The sequence below is a fragment of the Dendroctonus ponderosae genome, unplaced genomic scaffold (assembly GCF_020466585.1).
Source record: "Dendroctonus ponderosae isolate FM_Combo_2020 unplaced genomic scaffold, Dpon_F_20191213v2 Dpon_F_20191213_4, whole genome shotgun sequence".
Taxonomy (NCBI): domain Eukaryota; kingdom Metazoa; phylum Arthropoda; class Insecta; order Coleoptera; family Curculionidae; genus Dendroctonus; species Dendroctonus ponderosae.
Window position 1 is genome coordinate 11,351,549 of NW_026018611.1, and position 25,103 is coordinate 11,376,651.

General features: G+C 32.3%; 2 protein-coding genes across 3 annotated transcripts in view; one reads left to right on the plus strand and one right to left on the minus strand.

Moving 5' to 3' along the window:
* LOC109542115 (ATP-binding cassette sub-family B member 6) overlaps window positions 1–6,820 on the plus strand; it is a 9,158-nt gene extending 2,338 nt beyond the window's left edge. Inside the window, exons 4-12 of the mRNA XM_048665760.1 lie at window positions 1,775–1,778; window positions 1,840–2,077; window positions 2,144–2,319; window positions 2,471–2,676; window positions 5,194–5,401; window positions 5,466–5,647; window positions 5,986–6,100; window positions 6,171–6,433; window positions 6,513–6,820. Of these exons, the coding sequence (XP_048521717.1) occupies window positions 1,775–1,778; window positions 1,840–2,077; window positions 2,144–2,319; window positions 2,471–2,676; window positions 5,194–5,401; window positions 5,466–5,647; window positions 5,986–6,100; window positions 6,171–6,433; window positions 6,513–6,690 (1,570 nt within the window). The 3' untranslated portion in view covers window positions 6,691–6,820. The remainder of the gene's footprint in view (window positions 1–1,774; window positions 1,779–1,839; window positions 2,078–2,143; window positions 2,320–2,470; window positions 2,677–5,193; window positions 5,402–5,465; window positions 5,648–5,985; window positions 6,101–6,170; window positions 6,434–6,512) is intronic.
* Window positions 6,821–9,960: 3,140 nt separating this feature from the next.
* LOC109542132 lies at window positions 9,961–14,631 on the minus strand. 2 transcript variants are annotated; one of them, XM_019911203.2, is made up of 6 exons: window positions 14,370–14,559; window positions 13,581–13,836; window positions 12,961–13,107; window positions 12,739–12,896; window positions 10,440–10,604; window positions 9,961–10,199 (listed from the first exon to the last, which is right to left on the minus strand). In XM_019911203.2, exons 2-6 carry the CDS (start codon window positions 13,601–13,603, stop codon window positions 9,976–9,978), a joined length of 717 nt encoding a protein of 238 aa, XP_019766762.1. In that variant the 5' UTR covers window positions 13,604–13,836; window positions 14,370–14,559; the 3' UTR covers window positions 9,961–9,975. The 2 variants fall into 2 exon arrangements, with proteins under 2 accessions (XP_019766762.1, XP_019766761.2); XM_019911202.2 differs by lacking the exon at window positions 13,581–13,836 and having other exon boundaries at window positions 14,370–14,631.
* Window positions 14,632–25,103: the final 10,472 nt, after the last annotated feature.

Consider the following 25,103-nt stretch of genomic DNA (forward strand, 5'->3'; position numbering starts at 1 on the left):
GCGATTTTGCTTAAAATTTACTACTGATTTACTGAGTTGAAGAAAAACAAATGCAAACAACAAAAAAAACAACAATTTGTTTGTATGATTGTTACCAGAAAAAAATAATTAATAGTTTAATTTCGACACTCAGAATTCTAAAGTTTTTGTTTATTGCAAAAAAACATGTAAACAGGAAATACGCAAAAGAACGTCAATTGTGATATTACTGAAACAAAAATAAAATTTATTACATTGAGATTTAGACAAAAATGACAACACTTTGAATGCTATTGATTCTTTGAAATTAAAGAATATGACAAAACTTTCTCAAAATGATATTTGATTTTACATGTTTTAACTTAGTGTTAGGCCACAGAGAATTTCTTCGTTTTCTGTAGAGATGGAACAATTCATTATATAACAGTTATTATATCTCCATATACAGTGAGTTAACAAACAATTATTAGTTTTCAGGAAGTTTTCACTGAACATTGATTTAATATAATAATATATAACAATATTTAACAATATTTAAATAACAGTTCAAAATTATACTTTCTTCAAACTACGATACTCTTCACTAAAAAGTTAACCGTTTGCAATACATTTCTATTACTTAGCTCGATGTAGTATAATTTTTCATGTGCTTTTTAGGAATTGTTTTAACACCAAGCGGATACATTTTTACACAAATTTAGTCGGCATTAGCGTACCCGAATATTATATTGCCAAAACTTTAACTTAAAAAAAATCGCACACGAACATTCTAACTATTTGTTCTCCATAAATTTGCTATCTTCCTTAATGTTGATCTCCTAGTGAATCTTCAAAATCCGTCGTTCAATCCGATGTTTAGTAAAAAAATCAGTTTTTTTTTTGTTCAAAGCCAAAGTTTTGTTTATTCATAAAGATCATGACTTAAATTGGCCTTTTAAAATTTGTAACAGCCACAAAGTTCGCCCGTCTTAGAATATTTTTATTTCATTGATTTTTCGAAAAGAACTGATTGACCGTATTTAAGATTCCTAATTTACATGATTTTTTATGGCAGCGAAACCTCTTGGCTGTTTTTCTTTAGACTCTACTAAACCATCCCTAGCAGAAGTGTAGATTAGCATGAGCACTTAAAAATGCCCAGAATGTTCAAGAAAAATCTAATTTGAGCACAAAGCATTTCGAAAACTGACTGTTGGTCACAAATCTTTTCATAAACTTTTTGTATTAACTTTAAAATTTGAATGTGCTGAGCAAACCTCAGATCGAGCACACACGAAAACTTAACTCATAAACGGTTATTTTTTTTACAATTATTTCTTCTAAGTTTGAAACTCACAAACATACGTAAATCAGGACGAGCAAAGTATCCTAAAACTTCCTATTAAGATCAGCACTTCTTGAGAAAACCTATGAGAACTACAAGGAGTGTTGCGCGCAGCGATAAAGATTCCATAATACTCTAGAAAATATTGCTAATAAAAATGCTTCTATATTGAAACATTATGTACCTGCAATGATTACGGGTAGCATTCTATACATTTTTAGTTTTAGATGGCCCAACTAAAGAAGCTAAAAGGGAATAAGTCGTTAATTTAGTACCAGAAATGGTGTTTTTGGTACGAAGGACACACATAGTTCTGATTATATCTTGCTGGATTTACTTGGAATAAAGCAACATTCCTTGATTTTCATGGACAACTTCTTCAGAAGTGCATCTAAGAATAAAAAAACTCAGTCCTCGTAGAAAAAGTAACCAAACGTTCTAAAATTCGGTCGCCGTCTGGGCTTAAAATCATCATGTAAGACGTTCAAAGTCAATATTTCAAATCTGAACAGAGTTGGTATTTTTATTGCTTCCAGGTACAACTATTCAGGCATTTGCATAGTCTATCGTTACGATGGCATCTAAACCGTAAAACTGGAGAAGTGCTGAGAATAATGGACAGAGGAACTGAGAGTATCAACAGCTTGCTACAGTTGATATTATTTTCACTTGTGCCAACAATTATTGATTTGCTGATAGCAATCATATATTTTTTCACTGTGTTCGATTATAAGTTTGGAATAATCGTCAGCGTCACAATGATTCTCTATACGAGTAAGTGTATTCTTTTCTTTTTCTTCATTTAATAGTTCTTTTAATATCGACCTGCTTTCCTTGCAGTTTTTACAATATCTATTAACGAATGGAGATCAAAGTTCAGAAGACGTATGAATTTGGCCGACAATGAGACTCGTGCAAGAAGTGTAGATTCACTGCTCAATTTTGAAACTGTTAAATATTACGGTGCTGAAGAATACGAGGTTGATGCCTACAAAACAGCGATTTTGAAATATCAGGTAGGTGTCTCTCGAAGGAAAGTTTTCCATTTTGCTAACTATTTAAAAATTACAATTAACACAGACAAAACAAATTACAAAGTTATAGATGTACCTACTTATACCAAAGTGAACTTTATACTTGCTTTCATTAAAAGCGTTGTGTTTCTAGGTTGAGGAATGGAAAACCACAATTACGATGAACATGATGAGTTCAGCTCAGAATTTGATTGCAAATTCGGGACTTCTGGCTGGAAGTTTACTTTGTGCTTATTATGTGGTGAACACAAACGAATACAATGTTGGTGACTATGTCTTGTTTGCTACTTACATAGTTCAATTATATGGTCCGTTGAATATGTTTGGAATGCAATATAGGTAAGTCCCATGTGAAATATATATCTGATCGATACATTTTAATGCATTAATCCGAAAATACTGGAAATTATTTTCTACTACCGCATGTCGTCACAACGGAGACCTAATCTATGACATTTTCATCGCATTCTTAGAAGAATTATATCTTATAGAGTATGTAAATGAAAAGATAATTTTCGTTATTTAATAACGCACAAATACAGAATGTTTCATAAATATACCGACCAAATTTGTAGAGGACGTAGGGAATATCAAAGCAAGAATATTTGAGTCGCAAACATCTGTCAGAAAACACAGAGTTTGCAATATACATGGTGTTGCAATGAGAACTTTTACGTTGGTTTTTAGTTCCAACTTTTTCACATTTTAAGAGATTTAACTCTCACTTATTAAATTATCTCTCTAGAATCTACATCGTCCAGTGGAAAACGATCGTCAATATATATATCTGTATACAGGGTGTCCCGTAAGCATATGATCAAAAGGGTACTGCGATATTCTTTGGACCAAAAGAAGACGATCTGACCTAACTTTTATAAACAAAAAATGTCTGGCTCCTCTGCTTTGATGGTCAAAGTTCTTCAAAAAAATTATCTTTTTTGAAATATCGGGAGAATGGTACGATGTATTTTAGTAAAACTCGCTGTGAATTTGTTCTTATGTAAGACTCATATTTTGGTGAAACAATCGAGTTCAGCCGTTTTGGACAAGTGGTGAATTCTTGAGTGTCGTGGTACAAAAACTATCAGAACTTTTTATTTGGTGGATGGAATCAACTCATTTTTTTAGGTTAATGCACTAATCATTTTTTAACAATTTCGTCCTCTGTAAAATCTTGTAGCATTCATAGGTTTTGCGTAAAAAATATGTCTGTTTTCTAGTCACTTAGCAATGCTAGACATTTACTGCAAATATCAACCTAAAAAAATGAGTTGATTTCATCGTCCAACTAAAAATTTTTTGAATAATTTTGACGATCAATAGCAGAGGAGCCAGACATTTTTTATTAATAAAAGTTAGGTCAGATCGTCTTATTTTGGTCCAAAGAATATCGCAGTGCCCTTTTGATCATAAGCTTACGGGACACCCTGTATATTGACGACCGCTTTCGAGTTATTTGCAAAATGGCTAATTAGCCCACGCCAAATATAATTTTGTTAAAATTAGAACAATGTCATTTTGTCTTTTAGCACAAATAAATTAAAAGGCACTTTTAATTAGTGAGTCGCTAAGCTCATTAACTGCCGAAAAAAAAACGGTTAGAAGACAGATTTCCCTTAGCGAAAATTTTTCTTTTTTCGTAAGCAGATTTTATATTTAACGTCCTGTACCGCGAAAAATAAAAAATAAAGTACGAAATACGTGTTTTAATGTCTGTTACAACCGCTAAAATGTTCTGGGTATATTTATGGAACATCCTGTACAGCTCTTTTGGATTATCACATTAAGTGGACGCAAACAATAACAATTTTTATGGAATCATCCGAAACGCAAATTATGCGGAATAAATCAGGTGACATTTGAATTTGAGAAGAAAGCGTGAAAAATAAAGTTTAATCTGCTTTCGTTCATGTAAAACTCATGGCCAAAAGAAGAGTTTAAGTCAATTAAAAACTTTCTAGTACATTGATTGAAGGACTTATTGCGTCCTAATGTCTGCGGTCAAGCACTGTTTCTCACTAATAATATTAAAATTTTATTGTTCGCCAAGCATTTTTCCTCCACCTTTTTAATGGCTTCCGATTTAATGAGATAATAATAAAAATCTTCTAAACTCGTGTACTTATTTGAATATCCCCCATGTAAAATCACTTTAATGAAATAAATAGTTAGCTTTTGCGGCATGTAGAACCTTTAAGATGGTTTTGAATTGATTTATTAAAAAGGTTATTATATTTTGATTGCTTCCTTGAAAAAAGATCCGTATTATTTAATATTGTTATAGTGGGTAGATACAAGTTCGGCTTTTCTGCATAATTTTGACAAAATATGAACATTATTGCTTTGGCAATAACTGTGGAAATTAAACCGTAGTTGTACCGTTTTTTTTGAGCAACCGTAATCTGGTTTATGATTATGATATCATAATTATGCCGCATGATTTATGTTTCCGGGATCAACTATAAAAAACTGTTAATATTGCCAATTGCATTCTCAGCATTCATTACAATAAAACTATCTTGATCGACTGGATTTGATTCTAAGTTTAAGTTTATTAAAATCGAATAAGTTGTTGTACCTATATGTTACAGCCAGTTAATTGATTACACTTACAAAGTTCCCCATATTTATCAAGATTGGTTCGTCATGAGATTAGGATGCAGAATTTGCCCACCCGAAGTGGGTCTCAAAGAAAATCTTTTAAATAAATGTGTGTTGCTTTATCATTTCTCAATCATTTCTTTGTAGCCTGTACGAAACTTTGCAATAAATAATAGTAACATTTTTTAAATTGTTTTGAAAACGAACCAAGGAAAAAGTCAAGTAGGAATATCAATTAGTACGAATAATTTTCAGGCAAATCCAAAATAACTTTGTCGATATGGAAAATATGTTCGACTTGCTACGTCAAGAGCAGGAAGTGGTTGATGCAAAAGATGCCCAAAAACTTCTCCCTAAAGGAGGTGGGATTGAATTCAACAATGTTAACTTTAACTACACACCCGAAAAAACTATACTCAAAAACGTCAGTTTTTCTGTGCCTCCCGGTAAAACAGTCGCATTGGTAAGAACTCGATAAGATTTTTTCATGTTTACTTTTAATTAAGTTTTGTTTCTGTTCTTTGCAGGTTGGACCATCTGGGAGTGGAAAAAGTACCATAATAAAGTTGCTATTCAGATTTTACGACGTTGATTCAGGATCAATTGTTATTGATGGCTATAATATAAAGAACCAAGTGACCCAAGAATCACTACGGGCTATTATAGGAGTGGTTCCACAAGACACAGTTTTATTTAACCAAACAATTAAGTACGTATTTGTATCATTTACATTATTTCATATTTATTAATCAATTTATTCACAATTAGCACAAAAAAGTTACAATTTAATGGATGAAATTGATACGTAATTTTATTTGGAAAGGTTGAATTAATGGTGGCCAATTTTTGTTTTTGAGCCACTCTGTGCAACAAAATTGGTGATTAGAAGTACCGCGGTTAAGAGGAAAAAGTTCCCTCTCCCAAAAAAACCTTCCTTAAATTTTAGATGAATTTGTTCCAGTCAATGATTTTTCCTTTATATACCTGAATGCCTACTGCCTAAAGGTAGAAGAAAGAAGTCGATCTTTAGATTAACGATTTTTTCAGATATAACATTCAATATGGCAGAATTACAGCCGAAGATGCGGAAATTATTGAAGCTGCAAAAGGTGCCGATATACACGACCGAATTGTAACATTCCCTCAGGCATATGATACTGTGGTAAGAATCTTCGGACTGGCCAAACGACCAAAATGTATTTTTTTACTGATTAATAAAAATTATATTATAGGTAGGTGAAAGGGGTTTAAGACTGAGCGGTGGAGAAAAACAGAGAGTTGCAATTGCGCGAACTCTTCTAAAAGCACCGACTGTAATACTCCTGGATGAGGCAACTAGTGCTTTAGATACCCACACAGAGAGGAATATTCAAGAGTCATTAAATAAAATGTGCGTTAATAGAACCAGTGTAGTAGTAGCACATCGACTATCTACGATAATCGGAGCCGATGAGATTTTAGTATTAAAAGATGGAGAAATAGTTGAACGAGGAAGGTTAGTTAAAATTCGATCAATTAAAATCTATTTTAATGTAAACAAATTATTTTTAATTCCTTAAAAATTCGTTTTCTAGACACGCGGATTTAGTGCTAAAGAAGGATGGCATATATGCTGGTATGTGGAAACAACAATTAGAAAGTAACAAGCTTACAATAGAGGAAATCCCACTTGATGATAGCGCTATTCAAAAGGCGCCTCCAAATCAGCCTAAAGAATTTGATGTTGCCAGAAATGACGACGGATTAAAATGAGAAAAGAAAACATATTCCAACAGATGCTTAATCTTGCGGATTGCTGTGATTATCTCAACAATGTACTTAGATATTTTAATAATACTTACCGATGTTTTTTAATAGCAGTTGCAAATATACATCAACTCAATTCGAACTGTTTTATTTATCCAAATCTGCAACAGTTAGTACTGTTTGAATCACAATATAGTGACTTTGAGGCACCTGCTGCTCAGCTCCGGACAGCTTGTGCCTGAAGTAGACCGAAAGCTTTATATCTTTCGGACCTAAGACCTAAGTTAATGTGGAGCTCTTGCCATCAATAATCTCAYCATAAGTTTCATTTAGATCATTGATAATGGTACTTTTAAGTGACACTAAGGATTGGGCAACAGTGTTTGTAGTGTGTGTATTATAATCATTTCAGAGTTAAATCTTTTYATTTTCGACTCAATTTTCTTGCCCAGTCACGTTTATATTCAATATTATCACTCATTGAAAACGAAACTATTWTCGTGCTTTTGTGTTTCGGCAGGTTAGTTAGATGATTTTGGTTCATTTATGTAAGAAATAGTTTTKTCTCCGTTTTCGGTTTTTTCATTCTCTGTTATCTATAGATATCTGAGGGTTCGTCTTAACAACTCTTACTGTGTAATAAATTGGATGATAATTTTCAATACACTTTGCTTACTTAAATTCGTTTGGAATGTTTTCCCTGCATGTTCAATTCCATTCTTTCCTTCCCAGATACTCGTTTTGTATATACAGGGTGACGCAAAGGAAAAATACGTTTAATGAATGGGTAGCAGTTTGAAAAGAAGAGGATGGGCGCAGTATCAAACTACAAATGAACAGCTCCACTACTGCAACGTTGGTCATGACATCGTGAACCATAAAGCATCTTGTGATTCTCGAACAATAGGATTGTTGCACATTTTTTTATTATTTGGTAAAATTGATTAATGACAAACCTATAAGGGTCCTACAATTTTTTTCCTTATTCTGCTTAGTCATGACGAATTTATTAGCACACAAAGCGCGCCGAAACGACGTGTTTTTGTCTAAGCCTTATGTGACATCGCAGGGTATGTTTCAGGTCCGCCAGGATCGGCGCTTATCCGTGTGGTCGTGCTCTAGTGTGAATTTAGACTTTCCCTTTGCTTGTTTCGCAATTATTCGAAAAATAAAATGGTTTATCGATACTGTATGGTGCCACAATGCACAAGTACCACTATGTCCACACCAGAAAAAACATGTATAAAAGTGCCATTAAACGAAAAGAAACGGGAATTGTGGTTGAAAGCAGCTCGGCGGGACTACACAGATATATAGGTCCAACGTTTCTATATATCTCGGAAACAGAGGCTTGTTGGGACATCGACTAAGAATACCTTTTTTGTACCAAATTAATAGGCGATTAGACACAACCAACGTAGAAGTCAGAATACCGGGTGACCAAAAAGTTGAAACCATTTTTTTGCCCAGATATCGCCGTAAGTGGTTTTTCCTACAAGTTGATCAAAATTTGATGATGGACTTGGATTTCTTATGCTCAAAAACCCCTGTATACCAAATTTCGTTAAAATTTGCAGCTCCGTTCAAAGTAGGATAACGAAAAACTTAAATTAAAATGTAACTTTGACGCCCTGTATGTCGGCAACCGTCAACTTTCGGACTAAGGTAAGTTCTGTTAAATCATCATATTTTCACCCCAGGAATCCACCATGTTGTTTTGTGTCATTACTTTTGGGACACCCTGTAGAATATCTATATACTATATAGAATATACTTCTGTAATAACGGTCTATTTTTTCTGTCTAAATTGACGGTTGTCATTTAAACTTGAAAAATCTTTAAAGCTCTATATTTCATAGAATGCTTAAGTAAAACATAGAATATGATATATGTTTGTAAAGGTAGGCTTTCAAGCTGAAGTTAAATATAGCAAAATATACAGAGTGTCCCATTTAAAAATATATATTTTCTATTCATAAATAGGAAAATATTTGCATATCGCAAATGAAATTTACATTATTATACTACGTGAAAAACTTCTTTGAAAATGTTTTCGAAGAAAGTTTTTTCTCGCTGTATCTCGGAAACTGTTAGAGATATTGACATGCGATTTCCGTCATTAATTTTGTCATAAAAATGGACGCTCAGACACCGACATCAGTTTTTGTTTATCCGGTATAGAAATGGGAGTTTCCATTTAAAAGTGTTCAATTTGGCCCACCCTGTACAGGTGCAACAGTAAGCTGATTTTGCGGTATTCCCTATCTTACTTGGGCCTCCTTTTTTCTATAATATTAGCGTTTTGCCACGTTACTGGTATTTTGCCTTGCATAGAAGGATTTTTTGCAATTTAAGGAAGTCAGCTCCCACAATTTTATGTATAAGTACTATAAATGTAGCAAAAAGTCGATCTTTTGATTAACGATGTTTTCAGATATAACATTCAATATGGCAGAATTACAGTCGAAGATGCGGAAATTATTGAAGCCGCAAAAGGAGCCGACATACACGACACAATTGTAACATTCCCTAAGCAACATGATGCTGTGGTAACAATCTTTGGACTAGCCAAACTTATTTTTTTTACTAATTAATGAAAATTGTTTTGTAGGTAGGTGCAAGGGGTTTAAAACTGAGTGGCGGCGAAAAGCAGAGTCGCAATTGCGCGAGATTTACTTAAAGCACCGCCTATAATACTCCTGGATGAGGTCACTAGTGCTTTAAATACCCACACAGAAAGAAATATTCAAAATACATTAAATGAAATGAGCGGCATAAGAACAACCGTAATAGTAGCGCATCGACTTTCCACCATTCGCGGAGCTGATGAGATTTTAGTATTAGAAGATGGAGAAATCGTTGAACGCGGAAAGTTCGTTAAAATTCAATCAATGAATATATATTTTGAATGTGAAATGTTTCACATGTATTTCACTTGTTTAAATATTATATTCCTAGGCACGATGATTTAGTGCTAAAGAAGGATGGCATACATGCTGATTTGTGGAAACAGCAATTAGAAAGTAACACGCTTGCAATAGGGAAAATCCCACCTGATGAAGTATGATGTACTTGAGTATGAAGTATGAAGTTGTCTTCAAACCAGCCCAAAATATCTGATTTTCCAGGACTGACTGTGAAATAAAAATATAATAAAAAACATATTCAAATAAATACTAATTCTTGCGGATTAATGTGCTTATCTGAGCCATGTACTTAGATATTTTACTAGTACTTTCTTATGTATTTTATTAGTATTTTCAAATATACGTCATCTGAATTTGAAATATTTTATTTATCCAAATCAGCAGCAGTAATTACAATTTTCGACCCACGATACTCCGAGGTTTGAGCAGCTACTGCTTTTCTTCGCACAGCTTGCCTCTTAAGAAGGTCAGCATCTTTCGGGTCCGACTCAATTATAACGGAATTTCCACAATCCATAATCTCAGTATAAGTTTCTTTTAGATCATTCATAATGGTAGTGACAGGAGGCATTAAGCCGGGGTGTCGTTCTGCAATAAGGATAACAATAAACATTACAATACTATGTTATAGGAGATTTATACGGAAGTAAAAAGTTTGCCAAATGAATGAGCATGTGTAGAAAGTACCATGCTTGTTTTTTTGTGTTTTTTACCAAAAATTTAAATTCGCAACTTATGTACTTATTATCTTAACCTTGGCACTTACAAAATAATAGAAACGAGTTTCTATTACGAAATACTACCACTACTTTACAAGAGTTACTTTACTTGCAAATACTGCCATTTTCGTCGCATACGTCGTACACGTCTTGTCTAGAGTGTCAACTGCTTCGCTTTTTAACACTTTTTCAAGATCAGATAATATAGCTGAAAACTGTCGAGAAGCTCCAATAGCAGTTAGCGTAGTATCATTACCATTTTTCGAAGTTAAATCTGAAATAAATATATGTGAATATTATGGAAAAGAAAATTTTTGTATCAATAATTTTTATTTCAAATACATCTAGGATAATTTAAACCAAAACGTTTTAAAATAAAATAAACATAAAATATTTGCTGCTATTTGCTCTTCATAGACTTCTTTCAATTATAAGAAATAGGCCAAATACAACAAAGTTATGCAGAAAAGCGCTAATATATTTTACGCTAATTAGATTTAATAAACGTTTGCCTATTTATGAAGGACCTATATATTGTTATTCATAAATTTCAGTTAACAATAATATAATATTAGTAGCTAAGTGTAAAAAATATAACTTTTCGGTAACGATTTCTGATATTGATTATCTGTTAATAAACGCGCACTTGTTTCCCAACAAACCTGCTTTTCATCTTCAGCAGTGGGCGTTTTAAGAATATTTTTAAAGGACTCTAACTAAAGTCCGAAATTTAAACATTTGCAAAATTGACTTGTTTGGCACGAACGTAATGGCTATTGCATAGGCGTGAGAAGCTGCACGGGGACCGATTCAGATCATTTTCTGGTTTTGACCAGAATATTCACAGTAAAGAATTAGCGAACCAGTCGTCGCTCTCCTCAGTGGAATAGAGAAAAGCTTCAGCAGACAGCGGTAAAAACACAGTATTAGGAAGAATTAGAGCGACTTATCAGAAAAACACTAACTACAGATGAGCTAAAGCGTAATTTTAAAATCACTGTTATAACTGTGAATGTGATTTTTTTAAGTGTGAATTTAACCTGTGATGTGAGATTTCACTTGTGGATGCCTAGCAACTGGCTACACATTTTGTAAACCCATACTCTAAAAGTTCCAAAAACCTTTCTGAAAAAATTAAAATAGTAACAAAAACTATTGATTTACACAGAACGAAAAGCTCTGTAGCTCTTAATTCCTTGTGAACAAACTATATTTGATTTTAATTTTTGATCTGAAAAAAAACTTTATTTGAGTGAAAATATCACTTCGCTACTCTTCGCGAAAATTTTCAGAATTTATTAATATTGTGGATTGGAATATGTTGCATTCCATGTGCCGTTGAAAATTCGACGTACTAGTTTTGCAAGATAATTTTGTATACATTGCACTTTGAAGAATGATCATTTAATGCAGAAAATAAATTCCACAAAAAATAATTTTCCGTCGCTTAACAATACATAATAAACAATTTTAATTCGCAAAATGAAGAAGAGGGGAAAAATAACTCAATAACATTCTACCAAAAATTACCTTCTACAAAAACAGGATCCGCGCCCAGGACCGATAATATCTTAAAGACGGAAAATGGAGATCTAATAACTGACAAAGTAGACATATTGCAAACGTGGAAAAACTACTTCAATCATCTGATCAATGGCTGAACTGGTGAAGAAGGGGAAGCACTGGATCTGCTGACTGCGGAATAACCCAATGAGATCCCTTCTAAAGAGGCAATTGCAAAAGCAATAAAGAACTTAAAAAATAATAAAGCCTCTGGCGGAGACCTAATTATAACCGAACTTCTTAAATATGGTGCCGATACTATCATATCACAGCTACAAAACCTAGGTAGTAAGAACCAAAATCGAAACTCAGCTAATCGGGGCCAGTGGATCCAACTTCCTGCGGACATATTTCAACGATATAGAAGCGTTGAGCATAAGCGTCACAAGACTAAAAGAACTATTTTACGAAATAAAAAAAGCGGCATATATGGGATTTAAAGTTAACGAGGCGAAAACAATTTACATGTATACCTCAAGGCCAGGCAGAGCTAAGATAGGACAAAATGTGACGGCTGTGAAACCTGCACTCTTACGGTGCGATATGAGAAACTCATTCGAAGATTCGAGAGAAAAGTGCCGAGGAAAATTGGTTTGCAACTAACCTAATCAACAACATCGAAGGTGGGAAATTTACTGTTGAAGTCTTATCATTAAAGTATATTAGCTATCATTTTTACAAGGTTTTGATAAACTCGGGATCCTTCTTCATCGAGATCTATCGTCTAACTATTAACTATTTTTAGTTCCACAATAATCGGTGGTTTCTTTTTGTACTTTAACCCTTATACCCAATTTTACCAATGCATTATTTCAAGTTTTTGATGAGAATGGTCCTGTTCTTACATAATGGTGAAGGCTGTCCAACAAAATCGAATGCTTCATCTGTTTTCATTTTGGCATAAATATACAGTGCGTCGTATTGGCCCTGGTCCAACATTTTGTTTAACAATCTCTTGAGTGACCTGTGTTCTTCCAACGTTAACCGTATTGTAACATCTTTACTGAAATAATATGAAAAATTAAATTAAAAAATCTATTTAACCTTTATGATCTAAAGATACTTACCGTATGGGTTGTTTATAGAAAAAGGCATATAACAAATAAAATGCTCCTATTTGCACGTACACATTTTCCTGACTAAATAGGTAGTTTTTAACAACAGACAATGTGATTTCACATAATAGTTTTAGGTATTTCATATATGATTGTCCTCTAGAAAAAAACCACAATTCTATTGAAAAACAAATCCTCTAAATGGTTTGTTGAATAAAAACTGGGTGATTATTATACAATCTCAATTTAATAAATTTCTTTTGTTAATCGTATTTTTGTTGGGTGTTTCATTTAAAATAGGAAAGTTGGTAATGTGCCGATACATGACACACCCTGTATAAAAAGTTTGGTGTTCGACCAGTTTTTCGAACAAACCCCCATTTATTCTATTTGGCTGATACCCCCTGTATAAAGGAGCACCTTACTTTCAGGACTGATCATTTAGTTGTGACACTCCTAAAACAACCAACTCCTCCAGGCACACAAGTGGTTGTGACTCAACGTCAAAAGACGCACTTTTTCTATGTGTTTTAGCGCAATACATTTGATAATTCTTAATAACCTTAATAAAAATTATTGTAAATTAATGAGAAGCTTTCTATTTATTTTATTACTAAGTTTGTAGTACTCACGTATTGTAGATTTGTTTGATCATCTTAGGCTCGCATCGACTGTAGAGCCCTTTTTCAATTAGCAACTGTTGATCTTTGATTGTGAATAATTTTTTTTTATGAATATTTGAATGGTTGGTTGCCAATACATATACATATACAGGGCACAAAAATCGGAAAGAGCCATCAGTTTTATTTGTAAGGTGGACACTTTAACTGATTATTTTTAGCCTCCTGGTTTCAACCCCCTACGACGGGTAGATGCCACTCTTAGAATCTTAAATGGGAAGGGGGTCAAGTGGCACATCGTTTTAAAGGGTGTTCAATTCTCTTTACATTAGTTATTACTTTGTTGCTTTCTGTCCAGAGGTTTCCGAATAATCGCGTTTCAAAGTTGTAGAAACAATTAAACTTGCGTGCATTCAGATATTGGTTTTCAGGTTAGTGTTTACACAAAGGTCTCCTTGTAATACAAATTATTAGAAGAGCAGGACTGTTAAAATCGTTAAATAACAAGAAGAAACGTTCTAATGGTATAATTGCTTCCCAAAGGCTAAAGAACAAATACCTAGATTTTATAAAAATGCATCAAATACATAAATGGATATTTACATAAGATTTCAAATTACTTGTAATGCTACAAAGCGTATTTGTTTTGAAACAAGTAGCTTCACATTTCCAATATTGAGCAAGTGAGAATAAATCGCAGCATCAGCCCAATTGTTAATTGTAATATTAGTTCGAGAAGAAGAGAAGTACTAATTCTACAGCTAATAACTGTATAAATATAACCAATTATCCAGCACTTACGCAAATATCAAAGTAAAATTATTGTTTTGCCAAATGGTAGCAAAATCTGTATAATTCATTGACTTTTCCTTTTCCCATAAACTTATAAAGTTCTCGATGTCCAATGAAAAATTGTGGTATGCAGATCTCGCGTATAAGACACAAGACGACACTTTTGAATGATTATTAGATTTTTCCATTATTCTATTTTAGTATTCTGTTAATGTTTACATCATGTTTACATTTCACTGCCTGTAAAAACTGAGGTTAGGAAATATGTGAGTTTTATAGCAGAGCTTATGGAAGGAATCTGAGCTTGCTGATATGCCTATGTTAAGAGTTTTTGTTTAGATGGCGCGCGGATACTTCATTACCTAGGAGAAACTGCACACGGACAGCATCGAACGTGATAATCACATGAAAAAGACTTGACACTGTACGTCAAAATCACCATTTTCGTAACGTCATATCGACGTTATGTGACGTAAAAATCTCACTTTTATGTCTGGTCTTAAAGTTAGGTTCAGCAAAACTTATTCAACGGTTAAAATAATAGGTGTGATAAAAGTAAACGAAATAAAATAAATGTTTTAGAAAGCACATGTTGATTAGGTACACCGTTTAGACAATAGTTGCTTACAAAAGTAAACCGTAAAACATAATTTACGTCAGAATTTAAGTAAGGTTATAGCACACGTATATAAAAATGGTAAAAAACGAATCCATAATCATACAAGCTGTAAGCACAGTAATAAGAAAAAGGGTTTTTTGAACAGTTAAAGGCCAAAGCTACGCTGAAAGACTAGCAGGAAATAGCAATAAGAAATTCACAAATAATAAATTATGTATTAAACAACTTATTAGAAAAAACTATTAATAAACATTACAAATTGTAATGTTAGCATTTCTAGGAAATAGGTTTCTAGGTTCAACAAATTGATACAGACCAAATTTGTCAAATGTACATACGTAAGTTGTAAATATCTACTGATTTTTCATTGATAAATGTTTTCTTTTATGGGATTGACTAATGAATTACAAAGTAAATATGATTGCCTTTATATTAATTCGTCGTATTTTCGTCGTATTTCGTCGTTTCGATCGTATTATAGATCAGAGCTGCTTAATCTTTCCTTTGATATTTTGTTTATGAATTACATTGCTGATTTCAACATACTCTTGTTCCATTCATTTATAACTGAAATTATTTAGAAATTGTAAATATATTTTTGATAGGTAAAAATTTACAGATACTTTACTTAAGAAAGCTTACTTCAATTCAAAAGTTAGTTATTTTGGAATAAAGCTATACAAATTATTAAAAAACTAATTTATTTACTTAATCGTTTTTAGATCTGTTCAAGGAGACTTACGGATCATATACACTTGAACTGGTGAAAAGTAGAGCTACCAAATGTATCAATATATATATAAATGTATTTGATTCCAAAAACACAAATTGACTTTGGAACTTCTCTGATACATTATTTTATTTCTTTAAGGTCTCCTCGACAGCTGTAAGCTACTTACAGAGTGAGACCATATAACTACACGACGTATAATACATTGAATATTTGAACACAATTATAATATTTAGAAACATACACATATGGTTTGCCAGTCCAGTGTCCTCCAGAGCCCCAAACTCGCACAGGAGAAAAAAAAAATCTTCAGTGTCCCCCAACTCATTACAAGATCTCATAATTCTTAGAAGTTCAGAATGAAAGTATCCAATAAATAGGTGGGTAAAGCCCATGCGGACGGTAACTTTAGTATTTTAGAAAACGTCTCTGTACGGCTTCGAGGGCCTTAATTTTGAAAATATTTCCTTCATTTACAGAGTTAGAAACTAAAGTTATGATCAGTATCAGTGTATCAGTAACCCATGAACAAATGAGCAGAAGAAAAATTAAAATAAACCATTTCTTCCAGTAAGATCGAACTAATAATGACGGTTCCCGAAATAACCCATAAAAGTGACCAATTTTGACCTCCTCGTACAAATCCGAGCAATATGACGTTACAATCACGTATAAAATTTAAGATACTTCTGTAATAACATACCATGAATTGTTCAAGGTGTCATTATTACGTTTCTGTAACTCCAATATAATGCTGCAATGGATGGCTGTTCTGCATGTAGGCAAAATGAAAATATACTCGTACATTTGCAACGCACTAGTAACAAAGAACTGTTAATAAGCAATTACGTGATAATTATTATTACGAAACACAACCATTATAGAAAAATGAGACGGTTGACACTTGATGGTAATGACCTAAATTAAAAACAAACACGATTCAACAATTCTATTGTTCTGGTCCGCAAATTTTGGTTTCAAGAGTTAAATTGTACCAATTTCAATTCCGTTAATGTGAAATACTTACCTATGAGGTTTAACATCAATTGCGCTTCCACCGAAAAAGTCCACTTACCTTAGTTCCACAAATTGCCAAATGTTTTTTTTAAATAAACCTAAATTCATGCCTATAATAACGTTAAATTAACTTTTTCTTGTAATTGAGGGTTTTCCAATATCCTTTAAAAGCTTGTCCCACCCGCATTTAGTCCAAGTACGCATGGATGGCCTTGTTGACTAATAGAACATCGGATATGCATCAGCAACTAAGACTTTCCTTAAAAAATATTCATTATTTTTTTAAGTTCATGTTTAGCGTTATCAGGATGCAACCTCAAACATAAATATTGCCGGTTATTTTACTGGATTTTTTTATGTAAATTAGGCAAGACCAGTTTCTTAAACTGTCTAAAGTTTCGGAGATTTATTTCTGCATCTTAAGATCTATCAAAGTAAAAAGTTTCTTTATCTGTAAGTAAAAATACGCAAATATCTGTTACTAATCTAAATGTCTATAGCAAAAATTTTATTTTCCGATTGGACCCCAATCTCGCTGACTAAATGATGGAAAATATGAGATATTTTTTTGGTCAATCACTGTTTTAGAAAAAGTGCGTAAACCGTCAGTATCTTGAACTTCACTATTTTCTTTATATCGATCTCTTTTGTACAAAACGCTATCTTTCAGAAAAGTGACCGAAATCGATACGGGGGGACTCAAAAATTCACGAGTAAGTGTGATATTTCCTAATGAAGACCCTGCACTTTTAGCACATTTTTGTATATTTTCGGGACTTGTTAAAATTAAATATTCTTCTGTTCATTTTTTGTAGACGTAGAGCAACAATATAAATCATTAATTACCTTATATAATAAATAAGATGTGCAATATGTGCTTCAATCACCCTTAAGTCGTTGCGATTGGATAGCCAATGCCAGCCAACCAGTTTTTCTCGGACCATCATTTATTTTTTAAATTAGAAGCTGCACAGTTTATAAAAAATACCCGAAAGAGCGTATTTGTTACCAACTGCCTGTAGAAACACAATTTTTTTGTGTTTATCGCTAAGCCATTGGCTTGCACTGCTTTGCTGTCTGTAAATTATCGTATGCTTATAACGGTCATGATTTTATTAATCAGAAACTTTCGATTTTAGCATAAAAACCCAAGCGAGTTGTTGCTTCAACCTGCTCGTGGAATTAGAAAATAATTTTTGGTTGCAGTTAAGCCATTTGTGCGCACCCTTTTTCTATCTGGAAGGTACCAAATGTTAAATATAGTGATAACTTTCTCGGATGATCCAACGGTTTCCATTTCTGAAAATCAAAAAATATGCATTTCAGCAAGAAAATCCAAAAGATCATTTATGTACCCAATTAATATTGAACTAATAAATCATTTTTTAAGTTTTGTTTGCAGAAAATCGTTTTCCAAACCACACACGCAAATAGTTAACAGTTAATATTATTGCAATTAATAAACGTAAATAGCTTGGTTTCTATATTTATACTTACACTCGTTAAGTATGTGTTAACATTTTTATTTACCTACAAAGAAAATGCCGACGTGCCATTTGTGCTGTTCTAGTTAATTTCTTAAAAATTCTATCAGGTACCATAATCCTTGCACTTTTCATGATTATTTTGCAAGAAAGCTATATTTGTTTGACATTATTTTAATTTATTTTCGATATATAAAGTTCCAAAACTTTTCTTGCCACACCTCCATAATCCTCAGCAAACTTGTTAAGATTCTAAACTTCATTACCTACCAGCTGTGATTGGTGCAGTACGTAAGATAGCATTTTTCATTCGTTATGCGATAACAAGTCCTTAGGTGTTGCCCATCCTCTCTCTAAATTAATGCTCTTGCGAATGTGGATTGAAAATTGTTTTCCACCTCTGAAGGAAGTGGGCAAACTGATACCAAAGAAACTTGCTATAAAGATTCTACTCATGTGCGAATATTTAATGCGACTTATTTTAATTTCCTCATGTATGAGGAATGAGAAAATTGATGCATTCATCGTTCGGTTCTTCTGCTTCTTTTTAGGACATCTAAACTAATTTTATTTGCTTGTATCTTTTTAAGTTAAGCTTGGAAATGTTTTTACAGTCGTTTTACAAACATGGTCACAATTAACTGGCCTTAAATTTAAAACAAAATAGCGATTTAGTAACAGCCGCGACTATTCGAATTTTCACCTCACATATACATCAGCAATTAAACGAAGTAACTCTTATGATTAAACATTGCATGGGAAATAGCAAAACACAACCGGGTTGTGGATGTTGTTGAAGCTAATGTAATTCTATTATCGGATGGTCAATGCATATTTATTGCACATTTGGTTTCTCTAATTGTTAGTATTCAGAAAACGCGTAAAATGTTCATTCAAATATTTAAAATGTCCTTCCTTATAAAAACTAGCTACAGTCGATTTAATTTCCGTCGTAAACTCCGTAAACAGTTGATGAATTTAAGGATGGTCTTAGAAGTAAGTAGAAAATGAACTTTGCATTGAATGCATTGAAGTCAGCTGAAATTCTAGTATTGATTATTACAGTTTAAATATATATTCATGTTTAGACAAAAATATATTATTTTTTGCTTCTTCTGAAACTGGCTGCGTAAAAAAACTATCTCTACAATTTATTTGAATTTGCACCCGTCTGGTATTCAATAGCACATAACTTAACATTTTTTGATTGTCCGATTTTCGTGCAGACAAAATTAATTTAAAATCAATTTTTTTAAAGTTTTTCCAATTTCTGTTACCTGTTCAGGTATATTTTATAAAATATTTCAATCTTCAATTCAGATTTATCATCATTAGAGAATCGGTAATATGAGAGATTAGAGGCTTATTCGCGGTGTGGATGCGACTCTGCATTGTCATCAGAAGACCTAATTGGCAATTCAATCAAATTTTTATTTCTTCAATGTTTAACCATTCTATGTTTGTTTTTGTGTTAGACGTGTTAGACATGTTTTGGTCCGTGTTCAAAAAATATTTTATTTTTTTTTAAAGGAGTTCAGCTAAACTCAATGTTGGTCGAGTGAAAGGCAAGTTTGTGGTTCCTACAGTTTCCAATAAGTTCACTTTTTAAAAATGCTTTGAACGTTGCAGTTTGCTAATTTAATGCAGATTTCAAAAATAACTAGTAGCGGGAGTGGTATTAAAATAAGGTTGTTAGAGCTTTTTTCATACGTGGAATAATTGTTTCTATTTTTTATTTGCTTTTTTTATCATTTGTATAAAGCTATTTAATTAAATCTTGTTATATTAATGAAAGGAAATATCAACAATTGAAAAAGTTTGAAGAAAGGACAATGTTAATCCACTACTGATATTTAATATACATATTATCTACCTATATGGAGTTGCAAACATGTTTATAATCCAAAAAAGCAACTGAGCAACAGCAAATTAATATAAAATAATTAATAACACAGAACAAATACACAAAAAAATAACAGTTTAAAAGTGCTATAATATAGTACCTACAGAATATATAATGCTATTAAAATATAAATTAAGAATGTAAATTAATAGCATATAGAGCCCCAAAATATCAGTCCCATGTGCTTGCTTGCGAACAGTAAATAAGTAATATTTTTCTGCTTAATACTGAATTAATTTTATCCAAATTCTTTTTTAGTGCAGTTTTAGTTATAGTTTTTTAGTTGCGGCCGGAAATACTAAAGTATGATATAGGAACTAATACAGCAAATGTGTGGAAAACAGAACAAACCTTTTAGGAAAGGACTTCTTTTTTCTCATTAACACTATTAGAAATTTTCTTGAAATTAAAAGAAGGCAGCTGGAATGTAACATCGTTTGAAAGGTACTTCGTCCATTGAGGACGTCATTTTGTGTCGGTATGCAGTTTTTATTGCTTGTTCAAACATTGTCATCTAGACCAAAAATGATATGGCTTGTTGGTCTGCTAATTATAATCGTGCATCCGAAAGCATTTACTTCTTTGAGAGTTCAGACAATTTTTTAAAAAACAATCAAATACACGAAGTTTTATCAGTCTTCAAGGCTCTAAAAGTGTTTTCTCTGTATTTACTTGATAAATTTCAAGTATACGGGTTCTTGTAAAATTATTTGAAATTTTAGCTCTGTCGACACAATTGTTTCCTAATAATATTTCAGGTTTCCTTAAATTTCCATTCAGGGGTGTTCTGCCCTGTATATAAGTCTCAGATGCATGATCAATTACCCATTGAAAGGTAATTAAAACCAGAATATACGATGTAAAGGATTGCAAAAAGCATTGTATCTCTCAAGTGATCAATCGTTGGATACGGTATATATTGTATTCGAGAATTGCGAGCAAGTTATTGTTATCACAATTTTCTACAATACATCAATATTTTATAGTATTCGCAAAAATTGTTTTATTATGTTGATTAATTGCTCATTAAGTCGAATTAACAACAACACGTATTCAATTTATTTTTGTTAAACGTCTTGGAGTGAAAAATACTCCAACTGAACCTAAACATTATAGCCTCTTCATTATTTTTCTGTGTTAGGCTGCATGTAATCGAACACTAAAACCAATTTTTGAGTTTAGCATCGTACCTAATAAATCAGACAGATAATCAACGTTTTACATAAGAATTTCGTGCATAAGGCAATCTTTTGCCTCTGCATAAACAAATTAATCATTTCTGAAAGTACATTTTGTTAGTCCTTTCTGTGCGGAGTATAAACACTTTAGATAGTAAAATCTTCTGAATACTAAATTGCTAACATAGGTTAGACATGCAAACCGCATTTGGAACTCGTTTGATTCTCAATATTTTTTTACTCTAAAAATGTTGTGAAATTTTGGCTTAGAAGAAATAGGTACTGACTAAATCACCCAATTGTGAATTTTCCTTTCATTTTGAATTACCATATTATAAGGGATTTCAATAGTGACTATTTTCAATTTATTATGAAGGGTGGGTTTATTATAAAAGGTAAAACAGTGAAATTTGCTCTCAAAAATAATATTTATTGTTCAAATAAACATGTATCGAAAAATGCTCCCTAACGGAGCTACGCCATCTTGAAGACGGGTCCAATAGTAAGTTTTTTTGCAAATTGTTTATAAACGGTTGGACTTCAAAACGTAAGGTTTAGAAACTTTAGTAATTTTGATATGCTGAATCTAGACCCTGAAATTAAAACTAAAAAATTAGAATTTCATCATAGATTGGGTAATAATTTGGGTTGCCACAAGTACAAAAAAGCTCCAACTTTTTTCTGATATTAAAAATCAATCTTTTTTCTACAAATTGTGGAAACCTCAAGTATTTCATGAAGAAAGGGTACTCTTAATTTATTTCGATCAGATGCACCATTTGCCAACTAAATGACTTTCAAAATATCACTGTTTTATAAAAATATAACCAATATCCCTAAATCTATTGTAAGCATTTTTGCTTTTACCGAGTATCAAAAAACTAGTGAATGTCTCCGTGCAATTTTGATTCTTAAAAAAAAGAATAAAGGATAAAAAAGATTGCACTAAGACATGCAGCTTTAATTTAAACAACATGCTTTAATGTTAAACAACATATGCATCAATTTAAACCATATTTTCAGATCGGAAGAATGACCCAAATGTAAGGATTGCATCCTTTCCATTATAAAAGGGTACATGATTTAAGGGCCAACAGATTTTCCAACACGTACAGAAATTTTTCAGTTCGATTTTAAGCCACCAACATGATTTAAAAAGCATTTAATGGTCGGATAAGGCAATCTTTTCAAAAGGCAAAGCATTCAACAGTCATAATACTCATTTTTGAAGTCTTGAGAGTGGTTCAAAGGGCAAATTTCGAACATAGATTCTCTTTCAATGTATGGGCAGGTGTCATAAGGGATATATTGACAGGATCGAATATTTTACCAAATATGTTAAATGCCCAGAATTATTCAAATTTTCGACATGATCTGCAAGAATTGTTAAATTTTCTGATATTCCTAAGCACTCGGTTAGAAAGGTTCATCCAGCTGATGATGGGGCCCCAGCCCACTTTGGCCAACCTGTGAGAAATTGGCTATACCAACATTTTCCAAGCTGGTGGCCCAGTAAACTGGCCAGCTCGATCGCCTGATCTAAATCCTTCGGATTATCATCTGTGGGGTAATATGTCCAATATTATTTATGCCACAGAAGTAGATAGCCCAGAAGAGCTTCTAAGGCGGATTTGCGCATTATCATTTATAACATTATTTTAATTTTAAGTAGTTTTTCTGTGGCAGAGAAACTAGAACGAACGAGAAAAGATGTAAGACAAGCTAGTATTTTGATATAAAATAATTTGGGTTTTGGTGCTTTACTGAAAACCGGCTATTTGACTGATGGAAGATGGAACTGAAGGAAATGCAAAACGAAATATGCTTTCTGGATAAAACGAGCCAAAATATAATTAATGCATAGTAATTACCAACCAATAGTTAATACGAAGATAATGATATTTTTTAGGAAAAAGTAGACTGCCTGGTACCAATGGTAATAAGTACTTGTTCTTCTTATTTTTATAACTTTTTCTGTTAATAGGTAGGAATACGAAATAATTTGATTACATTATTTATTATTTCTAATATTATATTCCTGATATTGTGAATACATTTCGATTATTTCAATCACTAATATGGACTGCAAAAACATTTAAATTTGTGCTTACTGCAATTTTAGGGACATTGTGTGAGTGATTCCTTAATTTCCAACACTAACAACAAGCATGGCTATATATTGTCCATATACAAATTTCAGTTTAAATTGTTTAAATTCAATTTTGTAAATAATGCAATTCATTATGTCGATTAACCACTTGACAAATGGGTCAAAATTAAATATTCTATTCCTGTTCTTCTACAAACTTCTTATCTAAATTCGAGAATATTACAAGCTTTTCATCAGCGTGCTTGTTTAGAAATGTTCTGGTTTTGCAAAATGAAAGCCAATTCACTAAGCAAATTCAAAAAGTATGTGGCCTCCTTTAAACTTTTGGTAAAGGTATCACATTTTAATATTCCCCGAAGAAGTCGGGCCACATCGAAAGTTGTTTGGTCTGAGTCATCCGAAGTAATATTTCTCTTGTGGCCCAGTTTTCTTTGGCGATTTATCGCGAAACACAATACATTAACTATGGATCTTGTTTCAACAGAATCGAGACCCGTGTTGCAGCTAACATTTAAATTCGCCTTGACTAAAACGTGATTATAATTATGACATTGTTTTTTATATATATCAACAGGATCTGCTTTTCAAGTTCAAGTTTTGATCATTTATGAGATTTATTATCAATCCAATGTCACCTCTAATCCACCTTATTTTTGAATTTCAGAACACCTTGGACAATATTCCAACAAACCAGATGAACGGAGTTGCTATAGGAAGCAGTTCTGTATATCATAGATATTTATACTTTTGTTAGAAATGTTATGACATCCACTGAGAAAACTTTAAGGGTTAAATGTTCATATCCCAATGTATTCAAAATATTGTTGTATAATAAAATTGTATATAAAAATTATTGCCTATAAAAGTTAAATAAATTTCCTAATCTAGCTGCTATCGGTAACATGACCAATACGTGAGATTTTGCATGCTCGTGAACTAAGAAAGGCAGTCGTTCTAAAAAATTCTCAATTTCTATATTTTCTCAACAAATGTTGGGTTTAAGGTTAGTTAAGTTAACATTTTTACTAACTGGTTTATAACTGAAATAAATGGTTTCTGCTTAATAATTGTAAATTAAGCAGAAACCATTTTGATGTTTTTATAGAAAATAAAAAAAAATAATAAAATACATCATGTGATAAGCCTTGAAATATTTTATCAATTCTTCGACTAATTGAAAATTACTATAAGATATAAGCAACTTAGAAGAAAGTTGCACTTATGTTCTAAGCTTGGCACATATCCGTTCATAACAAAATATGACATAACAAGTAAGAAAACGCGGTTTAGCTTAAATTTGTAGAAGTACATTTTTACATTGAACAACGATTAACAAAGACAATTGTAGTAGCAGTCCTATTAATTAAGTAGAAATTAAACCTTTCAAAATGGCATTTATGGAATATGCACTGTGGTGAATTTTGCCGTGTATTTTCATTAAACCAGTCATAAGCTTGTTAAATTGTTTGAGGATAAAAACATTATTATTCGCCTTTAATTGTTTAGTAGAAGACTACTTTTCATCCTGTAAATAGTAATGTTGATTGTGACACGATTCAATTTTAATTTTGTAAATAATATATCGTATTAAAATTTTTTAACAATTTTTCCCGTTTTCGAAATTTTTCTATAAAATTGTATTATTATTGCTATTATAGAAGATTTAACCCCGTTTTAAAAATGTTACAAGAAGAAACGTATT